The sequence below is a fragment of the Vidua macroura genome, chromosome 5 (assembly GCF_024509145.1).
Source record: "Vidua macroura isolate BioBank_ID:100142 chromosome 5, ASM2450914v1, whole genome shotgun sequence".
In the NCBI taxonomy this organism is placed as follows: domain Eukaryota; kingdom Metazoa; phylum Chordata; class Aves; order Passeriformes; family Viduidae; genus Vidua; species Vidua macroura.
Window position 1 is genome coordinate 30,718,780 of NC_071575.1, and position 21,111 is coordinate 30,739,890.

Consider the following 21,111-nt stretch of genomic DNA (forward strand, 5'->3'; position numbering starts at 1 on the left):
TGCAGTCAGCCTCCACAGCAACAGGGTATTAGAATCAGTGATGCCTTGCAGGATTGTCCCAATATAACTGAGGCTGCAATCTTACCCATGCTTACAATTACTGTGTTGTTACTGAGCTGAATTTGTAAAGGAATTCACCTAGCCTGCATTTCATCCCTGGATCAGTAGCTGTGTTAGTCATGCATGGAGAATCACATGGAAATGGACTTAAAGGAGTAAATAGGAGCTTCATTATGGTTTCACAAAATACAGGAGCCACTTAGTTAAATACCTGAAGTCTCCTTCTGTATTCATCTGTCTGCCAAGCAGTCTGAAATTACCAGCAAAATATAACCATGTTTGCATCAGCTATATGACAATTATAGTGTGCAATGAAAAAAATCTGAGGTGTTTGCTAAAATCCGAGTTTCTTGGTGTTGTGGTGATGTACAGACTGCTCCTCAACTGACAGCATGATTCTATCTCTTGAACAATATTAAACTTAATTTTTTTGACAATTCATAATAACAAAAGATTTCATAAGCTGTATCTATTATGTTTCTAAGATTTCTCATTTTTCTAATCTTTCCAAGGTTCCATATCTTTATCTAGGAAAAATCTGAGTCTTTCTCAAATACTTCTTTCAAAACAATTGTGAGAATCATTTGAAGGTACATTCTACTTGTTCCTTTTATTTTTTTTTAACTACTGAGAAAAACAATGCCTGATTGTGGTATAAAAACCTTCATTGCATATCTCAAAGAAATTAACTGTGGTAGGTCACACATTCTTGTTCCTTCAAAGCCTAAATTCATATATAATTAAACTAAATTTAGTGTAGCCTTGGCTTCAACTGTACCTGCTACTCCAGTGAGATCATATGTTTAGAATAGCAGAAAGTGAAGTATAGCTAGAGAGCAAAAATGCCATGGATACTATCACAGGAAAAGCAAAATCATCCAGTTTATAACATTGCTGTAAGAAAAATATGACAAAGGAGGTTACAAGTCAAGGGATGGGGCAATAAAATATTGGTCTCTGTGACATAATACCCTCTTTTCTCAGCAAAAAGATAATTGAGAAGAGTTTGGCTTGATAGTTTTAAAGAATCAGAACTGATCTTTAAAACCAAAGAATAAGTCTTGGGGTTACAGTACATCCACTGTCTCTGCCCTGCCTAGGCTTGAAGAGTGCTTGCTGTCCCACTTCATTTCCATGGGAGGTTCTCATTCACTGGTTCTGGATCCAAGGCCTGACCTCATGGGCAATTCTCCTTTCAGAAACAGCTTTTGCCCAGCCTTTACTTTTAAGGTGTTTGCTGGGCTCAGGCTGCTTTTTGAGTGTATTACTGTGAAGAGTGACACTGTTCCATAGGTGAGGTTTGGGTGAGTACCAGGGAAGGAGAAAAGCATTGCTCACATGTATTTTTTTTTTTTTCTGCCAGCAGTATTTCTGAGTGGAAATACATCCTTTCCTTTAGGCTGGCACACCACAGATCCCACTGGGTTGGAGAAGCTCCACCCTTTCACTGGTGGGTACAGGAACAACGTGACAATGCTGCCTTCAATTATAGTGAGTACTGAGGCCTATTTGATAAAAGGAATAGCTTATGCTTTCTATCCAGGTCATTTGCTAGGCCAATATATTAGATATTAATCACTAGACTAGCCTCTTTCCCTTCCTGGGGCACCCTGCTCTGCACATGACAAAACAGTGAAAAATCCCTCCTGAGTTTGCAGGTGATGCATTCCAGACAGGATCTGGGTGATGGCAATCACTCAACATGCAGTTCTGAGGCATAAAATTTACATTTCTCACAGCAAATCTCAGCCTCCTCCTTAAATGAATACAGCAATAAATAGCTATATAAACATACTTGCTCCAGTCAACTTTTCCCTCCAGGGTCTGCATCTCTCCCAATATAGCAAGGAGAAGTGAAGACTTGCCACAGCCAACTTGGCCCACAATCATTGTCATCTGACCTATGACAATAGTAAAAACAACAAAACATTTTTTAAAAAGAAAAAAAACGCAGTTATACTCTAGTTCACAAGGCCCAGCTAGATTCATCTCTAGAGCACTTGAACTGATTCAATAATTTTTTTAGCATCCACTACATAAATGGGCAATATTGTGTGTATTCATCTATGGAAACATTAATGGATTTCAGTAACATATTAATCTCTAAAGGAATGAGATTTTTGCTCTCACCTATGTTAACATTTGTTTTATGGGACAGTGTTACTCTGTGAAAGTTATTTAGGGTCAAATGATATATGGCGGGGAGTGATGAGTCAGCTTGGAGTTCCATGAAAATTTGGACCAGTTAATTAATGAACTGAAATAAATTTGGGCCAATCTAATAAATAAACTGAAAGAAGATCCATTTCTCTTCTCTGCTTTGCTGTACTTCTTCTCTCACCCACACACAGACACTTTCCTACCTCTAGTCCTACTCTGCAGTGACAAGGGTGCTTCTCAGATCTTCCCATAAACTGATTGAACTCACTAATTGTGCTGGGCAGTCCATTTCATAGACTCACAGAATGTTTGTGTTGGAAGGGACCTTACAGATCACCTCATTCCATCTCCCTGCCATGGGCAGGGACACATTCCACTAGCCCAGATTGCTCAGAGCCCCATCCAGCCTGGCCTTGGACACTGCCAGGGATGGGGCAACCACAGCTGCTCTGGGCACCCTGTGCCAGGGCCTCACCACCCTCACAGGGAGGAATTTCTTTCCTCATATCCAATTTAAACCTGCTCGCTGTCAGTGTGAAGTCATTCCCCCTTGTTGTGTCATTCCAGGCCCTTGTCAAGAGTCTCTCTCCATCTTTCTTGTAGGGCACCAAATGCTTTCTTCTCATGAGGATTCCAACTCAGGATTCCCCTGAGGATTGCCCCCCTTTAGGTACTGGAAATTTTCCAGTTAAGCTCCACTCCAGCTGGGAGCCAAGGGTCTTATTCCTTCCAAAGGAGGCAAACTCTCGCTCACCCAGCCTGTGAACCCATGGCCTCAGACTGGAAACTCATTGGAGCAAAGGCATGCTGCTGGTGACACTTAATGCTACATGGAAACAAATTACACAGGCTTGGGGATTACTAAATTACCACGTGACAGCAACTTAAAATAATACTCTATTTTAAAACAAAGCCCTTGATAGGAGATCAAAACAAAGCATAAGACTATTTAATAACATGAAATGCCAGCAGATGGTGTTATAAATATTACAGCATTATCAACAACAACAACAAAAAAATAAATAAAATAGTTGTTATTATTAATAATAACAATAGAAAATAATAGTTGCTACTTTTCACACTTGCTATGCAAGTATTCCAAAAGAAACCAGCATTTTGTAAACCTGTGGAATCCCTAGCCAAAGATATTGAGGATGCAAGGAGTTGCAGGAACTCTGCTTGATAAAGAGGTATTCATTAAGAAACAAAATAATTAAGCATTTCTTGACAGAAAAAATCCATCTTCTGAATGAAAATAGTTGTGAACTGGAAGACTGTAAAGTGGATAAATAGAAGGAAAAGTATAATACATGAGTGTTGCTGAAAATAACATACTGAGTTAGATGGAACCTTGGTTTGAATGAGTCTCAAACTTTGAGTGAGAGTTCTCCTTTTTTCTTTTTTTTTCCCAATTTCTCTATTAAAAATAATAATGATATTTTTCAACCATTTTTCATGTTTATTCTAATTCTTGACTTAGTTTGAGCTATTATAATTATAAAACTATATAAACTATATAGATATATAAAAGCCACATAATTTATCTAATGATATTACTATATGAATAAAACAAATAAAATGACCTTGTATACACTTTTAACTTCTATTTTTTTCTTATAAAATTCTAAATGTGTACCTTTGAGCATTTCAAAACATCAAGAAGTGGAATTAATAACAATTTAACATTATATATTTCATGTTTAAGGTGTGCTTTCATCCTACCTGTTGGGATTCTAATGTTTATGTTGGACAGTGTAGCTAAACCACTTCCCCATGAAAAGTATCCATTGGTCACCTACAAAACAATTACCACAAATCAGATATTTAAACACAGGAGGGCGAAGATGAGAATGATTAATTTAGATTAAAAAAATCTTCATAAAATAAGTCTGTGATTCATGAACACGGCATGGTATGGTTGTACACACAGAGAAAAAAGCAAGCTAAGTTGACAAATATTGCCAAACCTCAACAATTGTGAATAAGAAAAGATAAATACACAAATGTACATAATGTACGTAAGGCAAGAAAGGGATGATCTCGAGCTGAGCTCTATTTACCAAATACTTTCATTCTGTCAAACATGAGACTAAAGACTTGGACATCAGATTCATGATGCCTCTTTGTTTCCTGAGAAGACATGGAATAACTGTAAAAACTGGTCTGAAGCTCGCTCTTGTCACTGTAAATTTGGCTAAAGTGCTAACTTATTTAAGGGCTTGCTCTTGCCATGGAAAATTTGAAATAACAGCAGCAATTGGGCACCATCAGGTGCTGTTGCAGGAGGACCTGCTCCTTTATTTTCATGAGGGAAAATATTTTCCAAACCACCTTAATGGCCACATCATCGATCTCCATGGGCCGTGTCTGCTTCCTTGCTGGCTGCTCGTAGCTTTCAAGCTGATACCTCAGGGGCTGCCTCCTATTGATGGCCTTGGTGTGCTACACAGAGAGAAGTGAAAACAGGAGAGAAGTTGGAATCCTCATGAGAAGACTGCATTTGGTGCCCTGTAAAGCAAACAATCCATTCCCTTTCCTACCACCATTCCAGGTCAGGAGAAGCAGCCAGTGCTTTTCAATATGTGATAATACAGATACACCACTGTCATGCACACATTTTAAATGTTTTAAACACCCTTAGCTGAAGCACAGAAAATATTGGGTTTTTTTGCTTCCCATGCATAACCATCCCAAATTTCATCTCTACCATCCCTCTCAAACCCTCTCCCCATCATCTACAGTCCCCGTAGGATTAAGCAAAAGGTGGACAGGACAAATAAAATCAAAACTGAAACAATCTAATTTTTGTTTCTTTTATTATCATTGTTAGTCCAGAAAAACAAGAAAGGTGTTGTTTCAGGTTAGCAAGCTAAAATAAAATTTATTTTCTGCTAATCCTTTCTTGCTGTTTCTGTCTTCAAGTTTCTGTCACATTTCAAATTGTACAGTCAGTTTAAACTGTTGAAATATATACCTTTAGAAAAATGTCGAAATTAAAAAAACACCTTTTCCCAAATTATCTTCGTTGTGGTTTTTTGTCTTCAAATTTTACTCAAATTAACTCTATGTTTAGTACTCCAGAAACAGCATTTTGGAATTAATTCCTATTTCACAAAGTTTGGTGTTGTTTTTTTCCACTTTTAATTCTGAATTTCCCAAAGCAGGAATTGTTCCTCCCTAAGGATGCCTAGTATAAGATGGATTGTACAGGCAATATACAGTACAAACTCCATAACCACAAGATATCCACCTGGGCCTTCTAGAAAAATAAAGAAGGTTGAATTTTAGTCATATTTAAATATGTTGGCGTATTATGGTTGGTTTAGGTTGCTTTTTTGTTTACTATTGACACTTCAGCAATGCTTAAGTGTGTTTGGAGACCCTTAATGTCATACAAACACGGAGATTAGGACATAAAAGAGGTAAAACTGGTCAATATTAGAGCCAACCTAGTAATCAAAGCTCCTAGGCTCTGGCAGTTTGGCCACTGGCCTTGTATGGCACTATATGGCCTCTCTGCTTTGAAATTCAGTGTCATAAAGCAGAACTTACAAGTCCTGTGTGCTTCTTACAGGATTCATAAGGTACAGAGCTGTCTCCTCCTCTCCAGCTGTCATCTCCAATCTCATCACTCAGGAGAAACTCATTCAGCTTCTGTACACTTGAAAGAAAACAGAGAACAGTGAGTTACATAAACCCAGGTTTCCACAAATACATTTCCTATTTTGTGCAGTCACGCCAGCAGGATTTATCAGAAATGTTCCAAAAGAAGTTCATGGGATACTTTCATCTGTCACCCTGATGGCAAATGAAGATTTATGGGTGTGCAAGAAGGACAGATGAAAATAATTAAGCATTGTACTGGTAGCTGGGAATGAAGAGCAGAGCAAATCAGGAGGTGCCAAGGGAACTCCGTGGGAATGGTTTCCCTCTTGGCAGGCTTATCTCTTCTGTGCCTTTCTCAGGCCATTGCAGGCAGGGTGCAGAAATAAGCCATTCACCCACCTCCATCCTCCAGAAATGCCAGGGCAGTGGGTGCATCCTGACACAGCTTTTGCATTATATAAAAAAATACATTAAAGCTACTAGAGACTGTCCAAAGGAGGTCATGAGGATGGTGAAGGGTCTGGAGGGCAAACCATATGAGGAACAGTTGAGGTCACCTGGCTTGTTCAGTCTGGAGAAGAGGAGACTGAGGAGAGACCTCACAGAGGTTCTGCAGCTTCCTCACCAGAGAAAGTGAAGGGGAAAGTTCTGCAGCATCTTCATGAAGGGAAGTGAAGGGGCAACTATCAATCTCTGCACTTTGTGACCAGTGACAGGACTCAAGGAAACAGCATGAAGCTGTGTCAGGAAGGCTTAGGTTGGATATCAGGAAAAAGTTCTTCACCCAGAGGGTGGTCAGGCACTGGACCAGGCTCCCCAGGAAAGCGGTCACAGCTGACAGAGTGCAGGGAGCATTTGAATAACGCTCTGAGGCACAGAGTGGGATTCCTGGGGTGTTCTGTGCAGGGCCAGGAGCTGGACTCAATGATCCTGGTGTGCCCCTTCCATCTCAGCATATTCTGGGATTCTGTGGTTCTTGCACGGCATGCACACAGGGGCTGGGTACTGCACACCTCAGCACAGCCATGGCCAGCATTGGAGACACACAGAAACTCTTTGTTTAGCTCTTAAAATTGTCCTAGGAAATACAGCACACAAGTTCAATTCATGCTTCATCACAGGAGGATTTGATCTTCTTTCTGTCCCCCTTCCTTTCAGAACACCATAAGCACCTGGGTCTTTATCATTCCAGGGAAGGGATGAACAAAATCACACACCAGTCATGGTGAAGCTATTACCTTGCAAAAACTAAAATCAAGGTGCATTGGGCCAGAGACTGAGAAAGCAGAAGGACATATGCCTTCAGATCAGTGATTTGAACTTTAATGTGCAAATGGGAAAGTAGTCAATTTCAAAGCTTGTCTATTTTGTATTAAGTTATCAATACACCTTCAAACCACAGAGAGACAGGTTAGCAAGTAAGCACTGCTATTGTCATTATTTCCTCCTGCCAGCATGCCTGTTCCTGTCTCCTCTCTTGAGCAGAAAATGTATGTGCCACATAAATTCTGATATGTTTACATATCAGAATTTCAATCTTACATAAGGGGGTAAGCAAGAATTAATTTTCTTGTAGAAGATACAAGACCTTGTTTTGATCATGCACCTAAAATGGCATCAACCCTATTTTGCATTTGAATGAGGTACCCTAATAAGTTTTAGTAGCACTAGACCTACTCTTGAACAGAAAATTGAGATTCTGACCAAAGTATAATATCTTAATCACAAAAATAATAAGCACATATTCGTGTACGTATTTGATGAAGGAAAGAGCCATGGAGTGGCCAAATACACATTTTTTATTCTTCACATGGGGGACATGATGTCCATGGGAGAAAGATGTTAGGAAATGAATCTGACAAAGGATGCAGTTTGCTTTGGCAAATCTGGTCTTTAAATATTGCCCTGAGGGATGGCCAGCAGTGTAAAGGAAAATGTACACACCATTTTGATATTAGGGCTATGCTAAACATAGTACAGAGATGTAGAGGCTTGGATGATTTATAGAGGAGCCTGGAGATTTTCCACTACTCAGAAATCATTTTCAGTCTAGGGAAAACATCTCATATGGCCCTGCTCCTGCTGCTGCTTTGATAAAAATAAACTCTGTTAAATTTTTTTGTTTGCTTGTTTTAAAGTCAGTGTGGCACTGGCAAATGACAGCTGTGGAGCCTGAAGTCCCCTTGACTGCTGTTTGGTATTACCATTACCCACCAAAAACAGGCAGTGACAGCAGCAATGCCATATCTTGCCAATGTGCCTCAGCCTTGGCATGAAGGAATGGTGTTTCTGGGTGGGAAGGTTAGTTCTGTTTTCACATCCTGCTAGTGCTTGGCATCTGACACTCTACTGCCAGCCAGGTGTCACTTTGCACATCTTGGGACATCTTGGAGGTGTGTAGGTCTGCATAACCACACTATGACTGTAACTCTGTCCATACAAGCCATAGACACAAAAGCCTGAAATTCAACTTATACCAATCTGCTCCTTCAAGATTAAGTGCCCTATAGCCCAGCATGGAGGAAGCTGCTCTGTTGGGCTGTTTTACAGAAATAAACACCTGGAACAGGATGCAGGACATCATTAAATTCTCACTTATAGCCCAATGTACTTTATGTGAAGATAGGGTTAAGCCAGTTACTCTTCCTTGCTTCAGCAGGGCTGGTCTTGCTAGAGAGCTTCACACCAGGCTCTCTCACCCCCTCAGTGCTGACAAGAGCCCGGAGAGTGCTAGGGAAGAGCGGTGGTGGGTGGCCAGAGTGTGAGAGGAGGAGCATCTCCCAAGGAAGGACAGTGCAACTCTGAATCCCAATGGCCAAATTTAGTGAAATTGTAAAAAGAATGGAACATTAGGAATCATGGATTCACAGAATGGCCTAAGTTGGAAGGAATCTTAAAGACCACCTTGTTCTAACTTCCCTGACATGTGCAGGGACACTTTCCACTAGCCCAGGTTGCTCAGAGCCCCATCCAGCCTGGTCTGAAACACTTCCAGGTCTGGGGCAGCCACAGCTTTTCCGAGCAACCTGTGCCAGGGCCTCACCACCTGCACAGGGAACAACTTATTCCTCATATCCCATCTAAACCTGCTCTCTGTCAGTGTGAAGCCATCCCCCCTTGTCCTGTCACTCCAGGCCCTTGTCCAGAGTCTCTCTCCCTCTTTCCTGTGGGTTCTCTCAGGCACTGCAAGGCCACAATGAGGTCACCCCAAGCCTTCTCCTCTCCAGGCTGAACAATCCCAATTCCCTCAGCCTTTCCTCCCAGCAGAGCTGCTCCATCCCTCTGATCCCCTTGGTGTCCCTGCTCTGGCCTGGCTCCAGCAGCTCCCTGTCCTTCTTGTGCTGTGTTTCTTTGTCTCTGTGCCATGCAGTAAAAATGAAGGGTCATGGATTTCTCTCACATCTTTAGCATCAGAGTCCCACCTCATAACACTCTTCCACATGAGCAGGTAGAAACCTTTTCTGGTACTGAACATGAGTGTTCAGGAGTCAGAGAAAGGAGGAGAACCACTTACCTCACGATGGCCTTGACTGCAAAACGAACCACGGTGGAGAGCAGGAACAGAGGTGTGACCAGGATGTGGAACAGTGACAGGGATGCAAATGCCTGGGCGGGCTGCAGTGGCTTGTCATTGGTGTATGCATAAGTCACAAATGTCTGTCACATCAGGGAAAGAGCATGTCAGGACAAGAACTCTTGAACAAGATGGACAAGGAAAGCAAGCAAAGTATTTTGCTCACCTAAGGCTAATAACTACCTAAGTTCACTGGGAATCAGGATAAACTGAAGAGAAAGGTGTGTTTTGTTAAAGCAAAATAGATTTTAAAATCTTGCCAGTAATTTCAAGAGGTTTACATATTGAAGAGTGAAAAAGTTTTCATTGTAAAATCTAGCATTTGATTACAGTTTTGTAATTAACTTTAGGCTTTACAGGAAACACACATCCCAGAAAAAAACCCAGTAAGAATCTAAAAAATCTTAGGGTTTTTTTTTTCACAGATGCAGAATTCTGGTCATAAATGTTCCAATTCTTGTACACACTTTCATCATACTCTGACCTCAAAATTTGGTCTATGAAAGCTCCTTGCTGGCCAGCATGGCATAGTTCCTCTACTGCATGAGGCTGAGACTTAAACCTGGCTAGAGGATAAGCAAAATTTATTCCTCTTTAAACTGCAGAGTATCCTTTCTTGAAAACTTTAATGGTGACTCATAATGCATTTTGGAACAGGAAAGAATTTTGCTGCTAAAGAACAAGAGAACACACTCAAAACCCCTTTCAAAAAGAGCTTTCCATAATGGGTCTTCTTTCAAGTTGCAATGATCTTTCTTTTTTTCTTTCTTTCTGTAAAAAATTCATGATGTAATGATTTTTCTTTCCTATAGTAAAAAATTATTTTTCTCTTTGGTTTTACCAATCCACCTTCTGGGAATGAAAACCTCCAGTGGCATGCTCTCCTACAGTTAGCAGGGGCACTTTAATTCATCTGCTGGTTTTATGAAGAATAACAATGGTGTCCTTTCTTCCTTTTTACATCTCCTCCCCCCACTTTCCTCTCCCTTTTTTATAAGGAAAACTGGAAAAAAACCCATATCTTACTGCAAGAACAGCTGCTATTGGTATGGCTGCATTCATAAAAACTGGGAAAGAGAAAAAAAATGCATCAGATAATACAAAATAAGAAAAAAACAATTCTACAGTAACTGTATGACACTAAAATAATCCAGTTATTTCCAATTCAAGTAAATAAAACTCCCAAAAGAAAATTAGTCTGCAGGAAGAAGCTTCCTTCCCTGATAGTCAGAGATCTTAAACATACCAACAAATAAGCCATGGAATTCTCTCATTTGTCTACTCTACTAAGCTAGGATAAGAATCATTATGTGCACAATTAATATGAAACACAACTAAAACATTACTCAACCCTTCTACATTGCAGAAAACACAATTTATATGCAGAAAACATAATTTATCTTTGCTGCAGTCAGAGCTGCCAATATTATCTGGAGCCTCCTTACCATAAAGCAACTCCTAACTGTAATGTCACAATGAAGGTAACAGAAAACTTACTGCAAAAAAATCAATAATAAGTATTTTTTCCTTTCGAATTTCTGTGTTATGTATTTATCATGCTTTTTTATTTTAATGACATCACACACAGACAAAAGTGTCACAGGCAGAGCTGTATCTCTCTTTAGTTGAAGTTGGGAGGAATGTTGACATGAAGAACAGGATACTCTTCCAAGCACTAAAAACACAGTTACTTACTGGAAAGAGATGTATGAAGTGCAAAGGTTTTGAGACTGGTGAGCTCTTTCATTCTGGTTTCTTCCACACTTGTACAAAATATGTGCTCCCAGGCATACAGCTTTAATAGCTTAATGCCTTTGAGTATCTCATTGGTTTTCTTTAATCTCTCAGTAGAATAGTCCTTCATTTCAAGAGAAAACCAGGGGAAAAAAATTGATAACCATTTGTAGTCTTAATGACAACCCTCTTTTCTCCTCACTTCTGTTGTTAAATTCATTTTAAAAAATAATTTTATTCATTTTTTGTTTTGTACAGGTGCCATACTGAGAAAAAGAATATAAAATTTCATTTTCTTTGGAGGTATTAAAATATTTACAACCATTAGGTGAAAATTAAGTGACCATTTTCTGCAAAGAAAAATAACTCAAACATCCCAACCCTTAAAAGAGAGGGTGAAACTCAGGGAGGTGGGTTAGTATGTCAGTGGTGTCCATAACAATAGACAGAAACCTAAATCAGTGTATTTGCTGATGCAAGAATAATTCTGGGATCTAGTTGTGGAAATAAGTGAGATATTTATCAATGTATTTAATTGATAATTAATTTCCCCTAATCAGAAAACAGTAATCATAAGTTTTGGTAAAAACATGAGTTTTGGTAAAATTATAATCCAAAAGATGTTATGAGTCAGAGGAAGTCAGAATAGAGCAACAGGAAAGATTAGATTATTTCCAAAATTATGCAAAGATAAGTCCTCTGCACAATTTGTACCGGTTATAAAAACTGGCACAACTCAACAGCATTGAAGTGTGCTGGCAATTAGACTCATGCATCAGTAATTGGCTTACTTGAATATTAAGATAAAAAGGATCTCTAAATATTTGGCAACTTAAACATCAAAGGCTTATTTTAAAAGTTCAAGGTTCACAGCAATAAAGTTAAAAATTAGACAAAGAAGCAGAAGACATTTCTAATTGGTGAACTAAATGAGACAGAAAAATAAACTTACAGCACAGAAGAATTTAGATATGAATATATAATAATCCAGCAGTGCCAACTGATTTTTAGACAATACCAAAGCTGAGGCTGAGAGTAAAAAGTCTCTAGACTTTACAGAGGGAGGTTGTGCACATTCTTTAATACTTTCCTGCTATAATTTATCAGTCATTTGCACTGTTTGCTAACATTCCATGAAATACAACTTTCATGGAGTGGAATTCAGACAAAATTGTGCTAGTTGGATTAAAAATACTCTTTGCAGAGTAGGCAGGTCAAGGCCCACATACTTTTTTGAGATTCTCTTCTGACAAATTGTGAGGAAGGAAGAGACACTGAGATACAGAAAAACAGACAGGGAGGGACAGTGCAACTGAGGGATGGCCTGTCCAAATGCACACAGTGGTTTTCACTAACTAGAAGAACAGAACCTAGAAACCCTGTTCTCATTTCTTGATCAAAAATGTCACTGAAATAATTCACTTACAAGAGTGCTCTTCTGAGCCTCAGCCAGCTTGGTGGCTATGAAGTACTGGATGGGAGCTAAGAGCACAATGACAGCAGCCCCGACCAAGGCGCTCACTCCCAGCAGGTTATAGAGGAGGATCACACCCATTATTATCTGTGAAGAGAAAAGCAACACAGGAAAAAAAAAAAAAAAAAAAAAAAGTAGATTTCAATATGCCAGAACCACACCAAGAGAAAAATGTTTGTTCTTCTAATAAACACTTAAATGGTCCATAGGAATCATCTGAGCCCGTACTTCAGGAGGTCACATTTGGAAAGTGTGGGAAATAAACCCAGAAGCCTTTCTTTTTGACATTAACTAAATAGTTTGTGTTAGTGCCTGGTAGTTCTAATTCCAGACTGGGTTTCCACAAAACTAAAGGAGCACTAAAATGATGGTGCTTGCCCCAAGGCATTCTACAGAGCTCCTGGCCTCAAGTCCTGTTTACACTAGAGCTCCTTACCTCACTCTGGAAGCATTCAGAGGTCTTAGGGCTGTCATGGATCACAGCTGCACTGTGTTGTACTGTCCCTGTGCAACTGCAGGCACAGGGACATGGCAGACAGGCACTGATGCACGAAGCAGATGTTCTGGCACTCACACAAACTGAGCTTGGGCAACAATACCGTGCAGCTCTGGAGGAAAATGCTGCCTTAGCCCTGCAAACGGTTTGGGAACACTTCCCAGAGAAGGTTACCTGGGAATGGCTGTGGTGTGACTGCTGTGATTCTGGTTCCCGAGCTCTGCTATATAAATATTTCTATTAAAAGCTCCACTTTGTGCTAGAGAGATGTCCTCAGTGATAAGAGGGCATACAGAATTAGTTGCATATTTCATACTTTTATTTCTTAAACAAGTCTGTCTTTAAATCAACCTTCTTATTATACAATATCAGAAGTAAGAATCAATGTGTTTAACATTTTTAAAGCAATATTTAGCTTTTCAGGCTCCTGTACTGCAAATTACCATACCTAACCACAGCAATCAGATCACCTGTTCATTTAAATAACTTTCAAAGTATTGATAGCAACACTTCCATCCAATACTTCACAGGATATGAAACAGTGAAATGAAACCATATATATTATTTCTAATTTCTGTTTCCATGTAGCCTTGCCTTTTTTTCATAAACTATTTCATGACACTCTAAACCCTACCCAACCCATTAATAGTAGTAATTACTGACTAATAAAATAGATTACTGATACAGTTTCAGGAAATTCAGCAAAACATATCTACTATAAGAGTTGGTTCTACCCCTTTTAAAAATTCTTTCATGTCAGTGGGATCACTGACAGGTAAGGACCATGCTGAACACAGCCTGAGCTAAAATTCTGAAGAGGCAACAAGAGTCCAAGCTTCATGGAAAATCAGCATGCCTCAGGTCATTAAGTCATTGGCATTTTTGAAGATTTCTTTCAAGCTAAATATTTTCAGTCTTTCCTTCCTACAGATCTTCCTCCATTTCTTTCCCAGCCTTGTTAAGAAGCAGATGTGTTCAGTGACTCAGTTTGCTTAGAGAGCATTTGCTTAGAGAGCATTGTCAGTGCTCATGTCAGTCATGGAGCAGGATTCAATTGCTGTTGGTCCTGCCAGAAAACCCAGTTACAAGTGGGCACTGCAGAAGCAATGCTTAGGGCTGATGCCAGGTGGCAAAATAAAAGCAATGGATTTGTGTCAGCAGTGGAAGAAATATGAGCAGGAAAAGGATTGCAGGTCCTCATTCTTCGAGTCACAGACATGGAAATCCTGCTAAAAAAACCCTCTCTCTTCACTGTCTCTTGAAAGACACCTTTTGAGCCCTTGGGCCACCTTTCTGCTTGCTAATCTTAGTGGGAAGTGCAGGCTCCCCTCTGGATTTTGTAGCAGTGTCCCAGACCTGCACTCTCCTCAGCCAGGCTGGAGGATCTCTGAAATCAGTCCCTTACTTGGATGCTCTACCTGAACAGGCATTGCCCACAGATTGGGGCACAGGAACAAGAACCACATTAATTGGTTGGTTTCTATGGCAACCAAGTTATTGATTTGTCCCAGTGTCATCTCTCCCATGGACAAGTTCGATGTAGAAAGCCTCAGGATCTTATTATATATCATTGCCTGTAAGAAAGGGGGGAAAAAAGGAAGTTATTAAAATGATGTAATTATAAAAGAATAGTAGCAGTGGGATGTTTCAAACTGCATCATCAGCCTTTACCTAGGACAGCCCTTCTCCCAGTCTCTCACCTGAGACAGAGAGAGATGGGGACAGAGTGAGAGAAAGCACAAGAGAAAGAACTGACTTTAAAAAATTCCAATTCCTCTTAAAATGTTTGTTGCTTAATGCAGACCTAAAATAGAACAAAAAATGACAACAAAATATCAAAATTCAGGAAATCAGCCAAAGAACCTTTTTAACAAGCATTTGGTGAGCCTCCTTTTCTGTGACACTGTCTGTCAAAGAGATCCTTGTTTCTGATAAGACAGTAAATTCATGCTGTGAAGTTTGATCAGAGTGGGTATGTATTCCTTTGGGTTCCTCTCCATTACCTGGCCATTCCTTTCCATAAAATGTGTAGGAGTTAAACAAGGTTTAAAATTAATCAGGGCTTACATCTACTGAATTTTAAGACAAATATTGTGAGCCCAATTTGCAGTTATGACCAAACATCAAATGCTGCAGCTCCAAGGAAGTTTTAAAAATAATTTGTCCTTTTTGACCCATTTTCTTCATGAATAAAGTTTATCCTATAGAATTAATCAGAAATGCCTGGTGAATTAGATCTTAAGAGTCCCAATTTTGGTAAGTGGGAGTCACAAAAAGGAGTCACAAAAAGGAAATAACCAGGAGCTCTTTCATCCCCAAGTCTGTACCAGCTATCCTGGGAGAAGGCAGAAAATGTTTGAAGCAGCTCCATCAATCAGAGCAAATACAAAAAAAAAGAAGCTTCCACGCTGAGATGATATTCCCATGGTTAGTTACATCTGGCAAAACATCAGTTTCTGCTTCTGGATTGCTACTGCTGCCTGTGGAGTTTGATCTGTGCAGAGCCCTGCTACACCCCCCCCACCACGTGCTGGGCTGTGCTGCCTCCAGTCCATAAACAAGGCTCTCACAGACAGTTAAGGGATGCTGGGGTTACAGACACAGCCCTGCAGATGAATCACTCCCATCCCATCCCACACGGCTCTGTGCTAAAGGGCATAAATATCCAGAGTCACCACTCCCGACGCATGCACAGCGTTCCCATAAAACAAGGACGCTGCAGATGGCTCTGTCCACAGTCAGCAGAAACAAACTCACAAGCAAATGAACAAAGCAGATGCAGAGCCAAAATGGCACTGCTGATCTTCATCTAGCTTTCATTGTCTGCAAAGATGTGCTTTCATATGCATGGGTTTTTATGGGTATTAAACTTCCAACAGGTTAGAATGATGGGATTAGTTTTTAGCAAAAGGAATTGGTGCCAGCAGTTTCCCAGCACTCCTTTGTCCAGTTTTCTGTATAAAAATACAGCACATATCTTCTCTGAAACCATCATTTCAAGGTCAGTCTTCAGATGAAGGACGAGACAAACAAAAGGGCAAAGCTGGAGCTGTTATTAGTGACTCTCCTGGCAGATCTTTGCTCACCAGTAAGGCACCCCGGAGGTTGATGCCAGTCTCTGTAGTCACATAGTAGGAGGCCTGCAGGAATGTCCTCTGCAGGAGAAGAGCCAGGAAGAGAAGGACTGCCAAGACATAAACATTCCTGAGGAATTCCTCTGATGAAAGGTAGGAGTTTGATGGATCCTTCATCTGAAAAGAAAGGAAAAAATGATGCAAGTGCCGTAGGAGGGATTGTATATTCCCGAGAAGCTGGAAACAAGCAAATTTTATCATTGCATGAGAATAAAACATATTGCTGGTATTATAGGAAAGTTATAGAAATCAGATTTCTCACTGACCACTATATCAAAATCATTTGGATACAAATTTAAAACTCCGGTCCTGTTCCAAAGACTGAGGATTGAGATGTTTTAGCAGTTCTAAAATGATTTCATTTTAGCAGGAAAGGAACAGTAAGATCACTGTCTGCCTTGTCTTTAGTTTCCCCATCAAATTGAGGTGATTTGTAGGATAGAAATGCTACTCAGTAGAAAATAAAGCTCATTCCACCTGCCCCACAGAGAAGCTGCAAGAAAATATCTTTTTTTATATGGGATTAGTTATTTATGTTGCATTTGCATATTATGGAAACAATTCCTTCCACAAGTATAGTCTATGATAGCCATAAATTCTGAATAACATTAGACTATATGTGCCAGTATTCCACATCAAATGAGATTTAAATGCCTCAATATGGAAGAGAAAAAAAATCTTGTTTAAAGCCCTTTGTTTTCATTTTCTAGTTTTTGTGTTCACTGTTTTGCTCTGTTTCAGGCAGAAAAGGAAACAATATACCCAAATACTCCAAGGAAGACTGTTCCTTTGGTATTTCCGACCCAGCTGGAAGCAGGATGTACTGGAATTCTTACAAGGAGGAAAAAAAGAGAAGGAAAAAACCTGTTCTACTGAAATATCCAACCTGATTCTGAGATGAAAGGTATGGGCAATATAAGAAAGAAAGCAATCTGCCCAAGACTCCTTGAAAAAAGAGTTGCTTAAGTGCATGAACGGTGAGATAAATATATTTGAAAACTTCCTTCTTAATATTCTGCTGCATCTAACTTCCCCTTGCTTTCATAGTGGGGATATCATTAAGAAAATAACATTTGTAGATGGCTTTTTTTCAATGTATATAGAGTTCTCAGGAATTAAGGCAGAATAAGCATAAAATTAAATGTATTTACATTAATCAGAACTAGAGAGAATTTAAAGGAGCAATGTTTAATAGCAAAAACAACCAAGGGAAAGTTTATCAAAATCCATAAATTAAAGGCACATGCATTCTGAAATGTGTCCAAGAGAAATAGTGACTGTCACCAAGCCAAGTGCTTTCAAGATCTCCAATGATTCCAGTCTTCCCTTTAGCCAATGCTCATTAAAACTTTAAAAAGCCACAACTGAAGCCACTACATTGAAGAGGACAAAAGATAAAGGAAGCAGACAAGGTACAAATTCCTAAATCTGAGATCCAGAAATTATTTTCAAGCTTAAATACTTTGTTTGTTCACCGTGCAAAAAAACCCCAACATTTTTGAAGGCACAAAAGCATGCACTTTGCCTTGTAACTCTGTGGCTCAAATCCTACATGTGCAGGTTCAAGGATGATAAAAAGCTTTATTTGATAAGCTGTACAATTAAACTCTCCTTCAGTGCAGTGTAAGCCTCAAGCCAAATTGAGACCATCAGTCAAGAAAATGAATGTCAGGAGTGAGCAGCCAAGAAAAAGATATGTGGATAGTGATGAGAGTCAAAGACTTTATCTGGAAAGGAAAATGCTATTCTATTACATACCTATCTGCTCATTCAGAGATAAAACATTCCAAAAACTGTATGGAGATGTTTCTCTGTCACAAGACAAGTGCAGGAAAATGTCTTTGTCATTTCTTCTCTGCTTTCAGTAAAATAATTTTACCTGTATCTTTTCATTAGTTACTCATAAATTCTTTTTCTTGTGATAGAAAATGTTCTGTAACAGAGGCTTGCTCAGCATTTAGATGTGATCCCTGAAAGTTCAGTCTCAGTCAAACTTGAAATGAGCACTGATCTGGCATCTCTTGTGCATCTCTAGTACCAAGAACACCATTGAGTCAAGTGGATACTTTTCAATTTCTCAGTATGTGCCAACACAGTTCATCACAGCAGCAATCAATACAATCAGCCACAAACAGGGACTGGCTACTGCCAGCTTCCCAGTGTATACTTCCCAGCTTCCCAGATTTGAGAGAACTCAAAACTGTCAGTGAATTATAAACTGACAATTGGACAGGAATTGAGCAAAATTTCCAGGCTGGATGCATCACTGAGGCACCACCAGTGTGTGTCCTGCCTGAAACAAACAGGCACAGCTGAAATTGTTCCTTCTTCCCAGAACTACTGAGATGACTCCATCAAGACAGACAGCTGGGGAGCTGGGGGGAGCCTCCACGGCCTGTGTTCCATTCCTACCCAAGTCTCTCATTGCTCACGTTTATAACTTGACTGTCTCTCACAACAGAAATATTCAATTTGCTTGAGAGAAACCATGAAATAACACAGTGATGACCACAGACCTATCAAAGCATGCAGCCAGCTGTCTTAAATACCTGATATGACTCTAAGACTACTACCAGAGCCTTTCAATCCACATTGTCAGGTTACCTTTTCTGTGGTATTTGTATTATTGGTTGTATTCTGGAAGCCCTGGACAATGCCAGAAATGCAGAGTGGCCCAGCAAAGCCCAGCAAGTCGGCCAGGTAGCGGAAGGTGCTGCTGAGCAGGATTGGCCGTCCAAAAGCGCTGTACATGGCCAACCAAATGGAGGGACTCCGGTTGGGATGGTCCTCCACCTTTTTCTGGAAAACAGAAACAGGTACCCAGTGAAATAAGAGAAGCCTCCCAGCTTTATATGGCAACATTCTTGTTTGGATGCCCAAAAATGTTCCTGAAAGGTGGTTTGGACCAGGTGAGACAGCAAACATGCTGCAATTATCGACAGATTTCAGACATTCTTCACAGCAAATTCCAATTCTGCCTCCTCTTGCTAACTGTGGTTTCTCACCTCTACATCCCACCACTTTCCTCAACCTGTGGACACAGGAATGCAAGCACAGATTATCATCCTGGCAGGCAGCCATTGTCCCTTGTCACATGTGTGCTCAGAGAAAGGTCTGACCTTTCAGCCCTTTGCTCACGTGGGTAATCCTGGTTTCACAAGCTATAAAGGCTTCTGATTGCAGGAAAAACACATGACAACTACAAGAATATAGTTTAATTTAATTTATCTGGAATTTTTTCCATCTCTTGGATGCACTCCAGGATGACACACTTCAACCAATCAATGATAACTGTGCTCAAAAAATGAAAGCAGCAGACCAGAATGGGAGGTAAGATTAAATCAACCAAGGGTCCTTTCTAGCCTTCAGATTTGTGAATTTACACAGTATCACAGCTCTAGGCTAAAACACCAACCAGCAGATATGGCTTTGTGTAATCAGAAGAGTTCTGATATCTCTGAGGTCCTTTCAGTTTAACAAAGGAAGAGTTTTACTGACCAGAGCCATGCTCTGCAGCGTGCCTCCTTGCACTTCAGGCAGCAGCTTTTGACACTTTAAACAACCATCTGTCATTTCTCCAGTAGCACAGATGCCAGCAAGCTGCAAGCCAAGCCAAGCCCTCTTGAGCATTCACAGAGACATATTAAGCACAGCCAAGCAAGAACCACCCCTGCCCAACAAGTTCACAAAAGAAAAAGCAAATGTGCCTGTGACCTGCCTGGCTGCCTCATGCCTTTTTTTCTCCTTCTTTTCTCAGTTTTTCCCTTTATGCCATTTCCACAGTGAGAGGGATTATATGCATGGTGCCAAAAATGTGCAGGTGCATCAGGTGGCTGCCAGAGACTGGGTCAGGCCAATGCCAAGGAGCTTAGGAAGAAGAAATAAGCACCATGGGGTCAAATTAGAGCTGCCATTTCAGAAAGGGGTGAGAATGAAACTGCTTCCTCTGAGGAGGGAAAGAGCACAAGGGCTTCATGTGAGCTGCCCAGACAAAAGGCTCTGAATTTGTGGCCTAATGGGTTTTGAGCTTGAGTGCCCTAAAAGGATTAATCACCATCCTCAAATAAATGATTAATAACTTTAACAGCTTGAGAGGAGCTAATTTATTGGGTAAATGGCTGTCATCTTTTGGGGAAAAAATTGTTATCTTATTCTGGGCATTCAATTAATAGTAAATTTTTTAAATGGCAATGGTAAATCCTTATTTCTCTAACAATTTAATAACCATTTTCACTGTTACTGCAATTCATACATTGGCCATCACTATACGAAATCTGTTTCCTTTCCAATGGAAAAAAATACTAATTAAATTATCTAATTTATTGCTAACCACTGTTTTTTCTTAATTTTTTTTTAATCAGGACTTCGCATTAGCTGAAGTATGTAATAGGAAGAAGGGAGAAAGACCTTTCTCTAATCATAATTTCTCTTCCAGAATGATCCTTGAGTTTTATGGGCTTGCATAGAATGTTGTGGTATTAATTAACCAGTCTGGGCTGCTGTTCTCAGCTGTGCCACTTGATTAGGTTTTCCTTGTCTTTGTCAACTTCCTTTCAAATTCCTGTAATTTTCTCTACCTTGGGCACTCCACAGTTGGAATAAAGGGCAGTGAGACAGTGCTTTGTGATAAATCAAGTCACCTGTAAGGCTTGCCTCAGTAAATATGGAAATCTGATTGTTCCCATCGTTCTGGAGCTGGCAGTATAAGCCTGCTGTAGAGCAATGCCCTGTCCCTGTGATTGATAGTTAACACAATTTCATTCCTCCTTTTCTTGGCCCTAAAAGCTAAGATCCATAGTAGCACATGAATAACAGACATAGGAAACTAATGGTACTTGACTTTAAAAATTGATTTTTCTATTAAGTGCCCAAA

At 40.0% G+C, this 21,111-nt stretch overlaps 1 protein-coding gene across 1 annotated transcript in view; it reads right to left on the reverse strand.

Moving 5' to 3' along the window:
- The window catches only part of ABCC9 (ATP binding cassette subfamily C member 9), a 61,671-nt gene that overhangs the window by 32,543 nt on the left and 8,017 nt on the right, over positions 1-21,111 (reverse strand). The window contains exons 6-17 of the mRNA XM_053978168.1: positions 18,843-19,037; positions 16,191-16,355; positions 14,523-14,678; positions 12,561-12,695; positions 11,096-11,258; positions 10,427-10,467; positions 9,341-9,483; positions 5,773-5,881; positions 4,552-4,662; positions 3,943-4,015; positions 1,856-1,961; positions 272-310 (exon numbers count right to left, since the gene is read on the reverse strand). Coding sequence (XP_053834143.1) covers positions 272-310; positions 1,856-1,961; positions 3,943-4,015; positions 4,552-4,662; positions 5,773-5,881; positions 9,341-9,483; positions 10,427-10,467; positions 11,096-11,258; positions 12,561-12,695; positions 14,523-14,678; positions 16,191-16,355; positions 18,843-19,037 — 1,436 coding nt within the window. The remainder of the gene's footprint in view (positions 1-271; positions 311-1,855; positions 1,962-3,942; positions 4,016-4,551; positions 4,663-5,772; positions 5,882-9,340; positions 9,484-10,426; positions 10,468-11,095; positions 11,259-12,560; positions 12,696-14,522; positions 14,679-16,190; positions 16,356-18,842; positions 19,038-21,111) is intronic.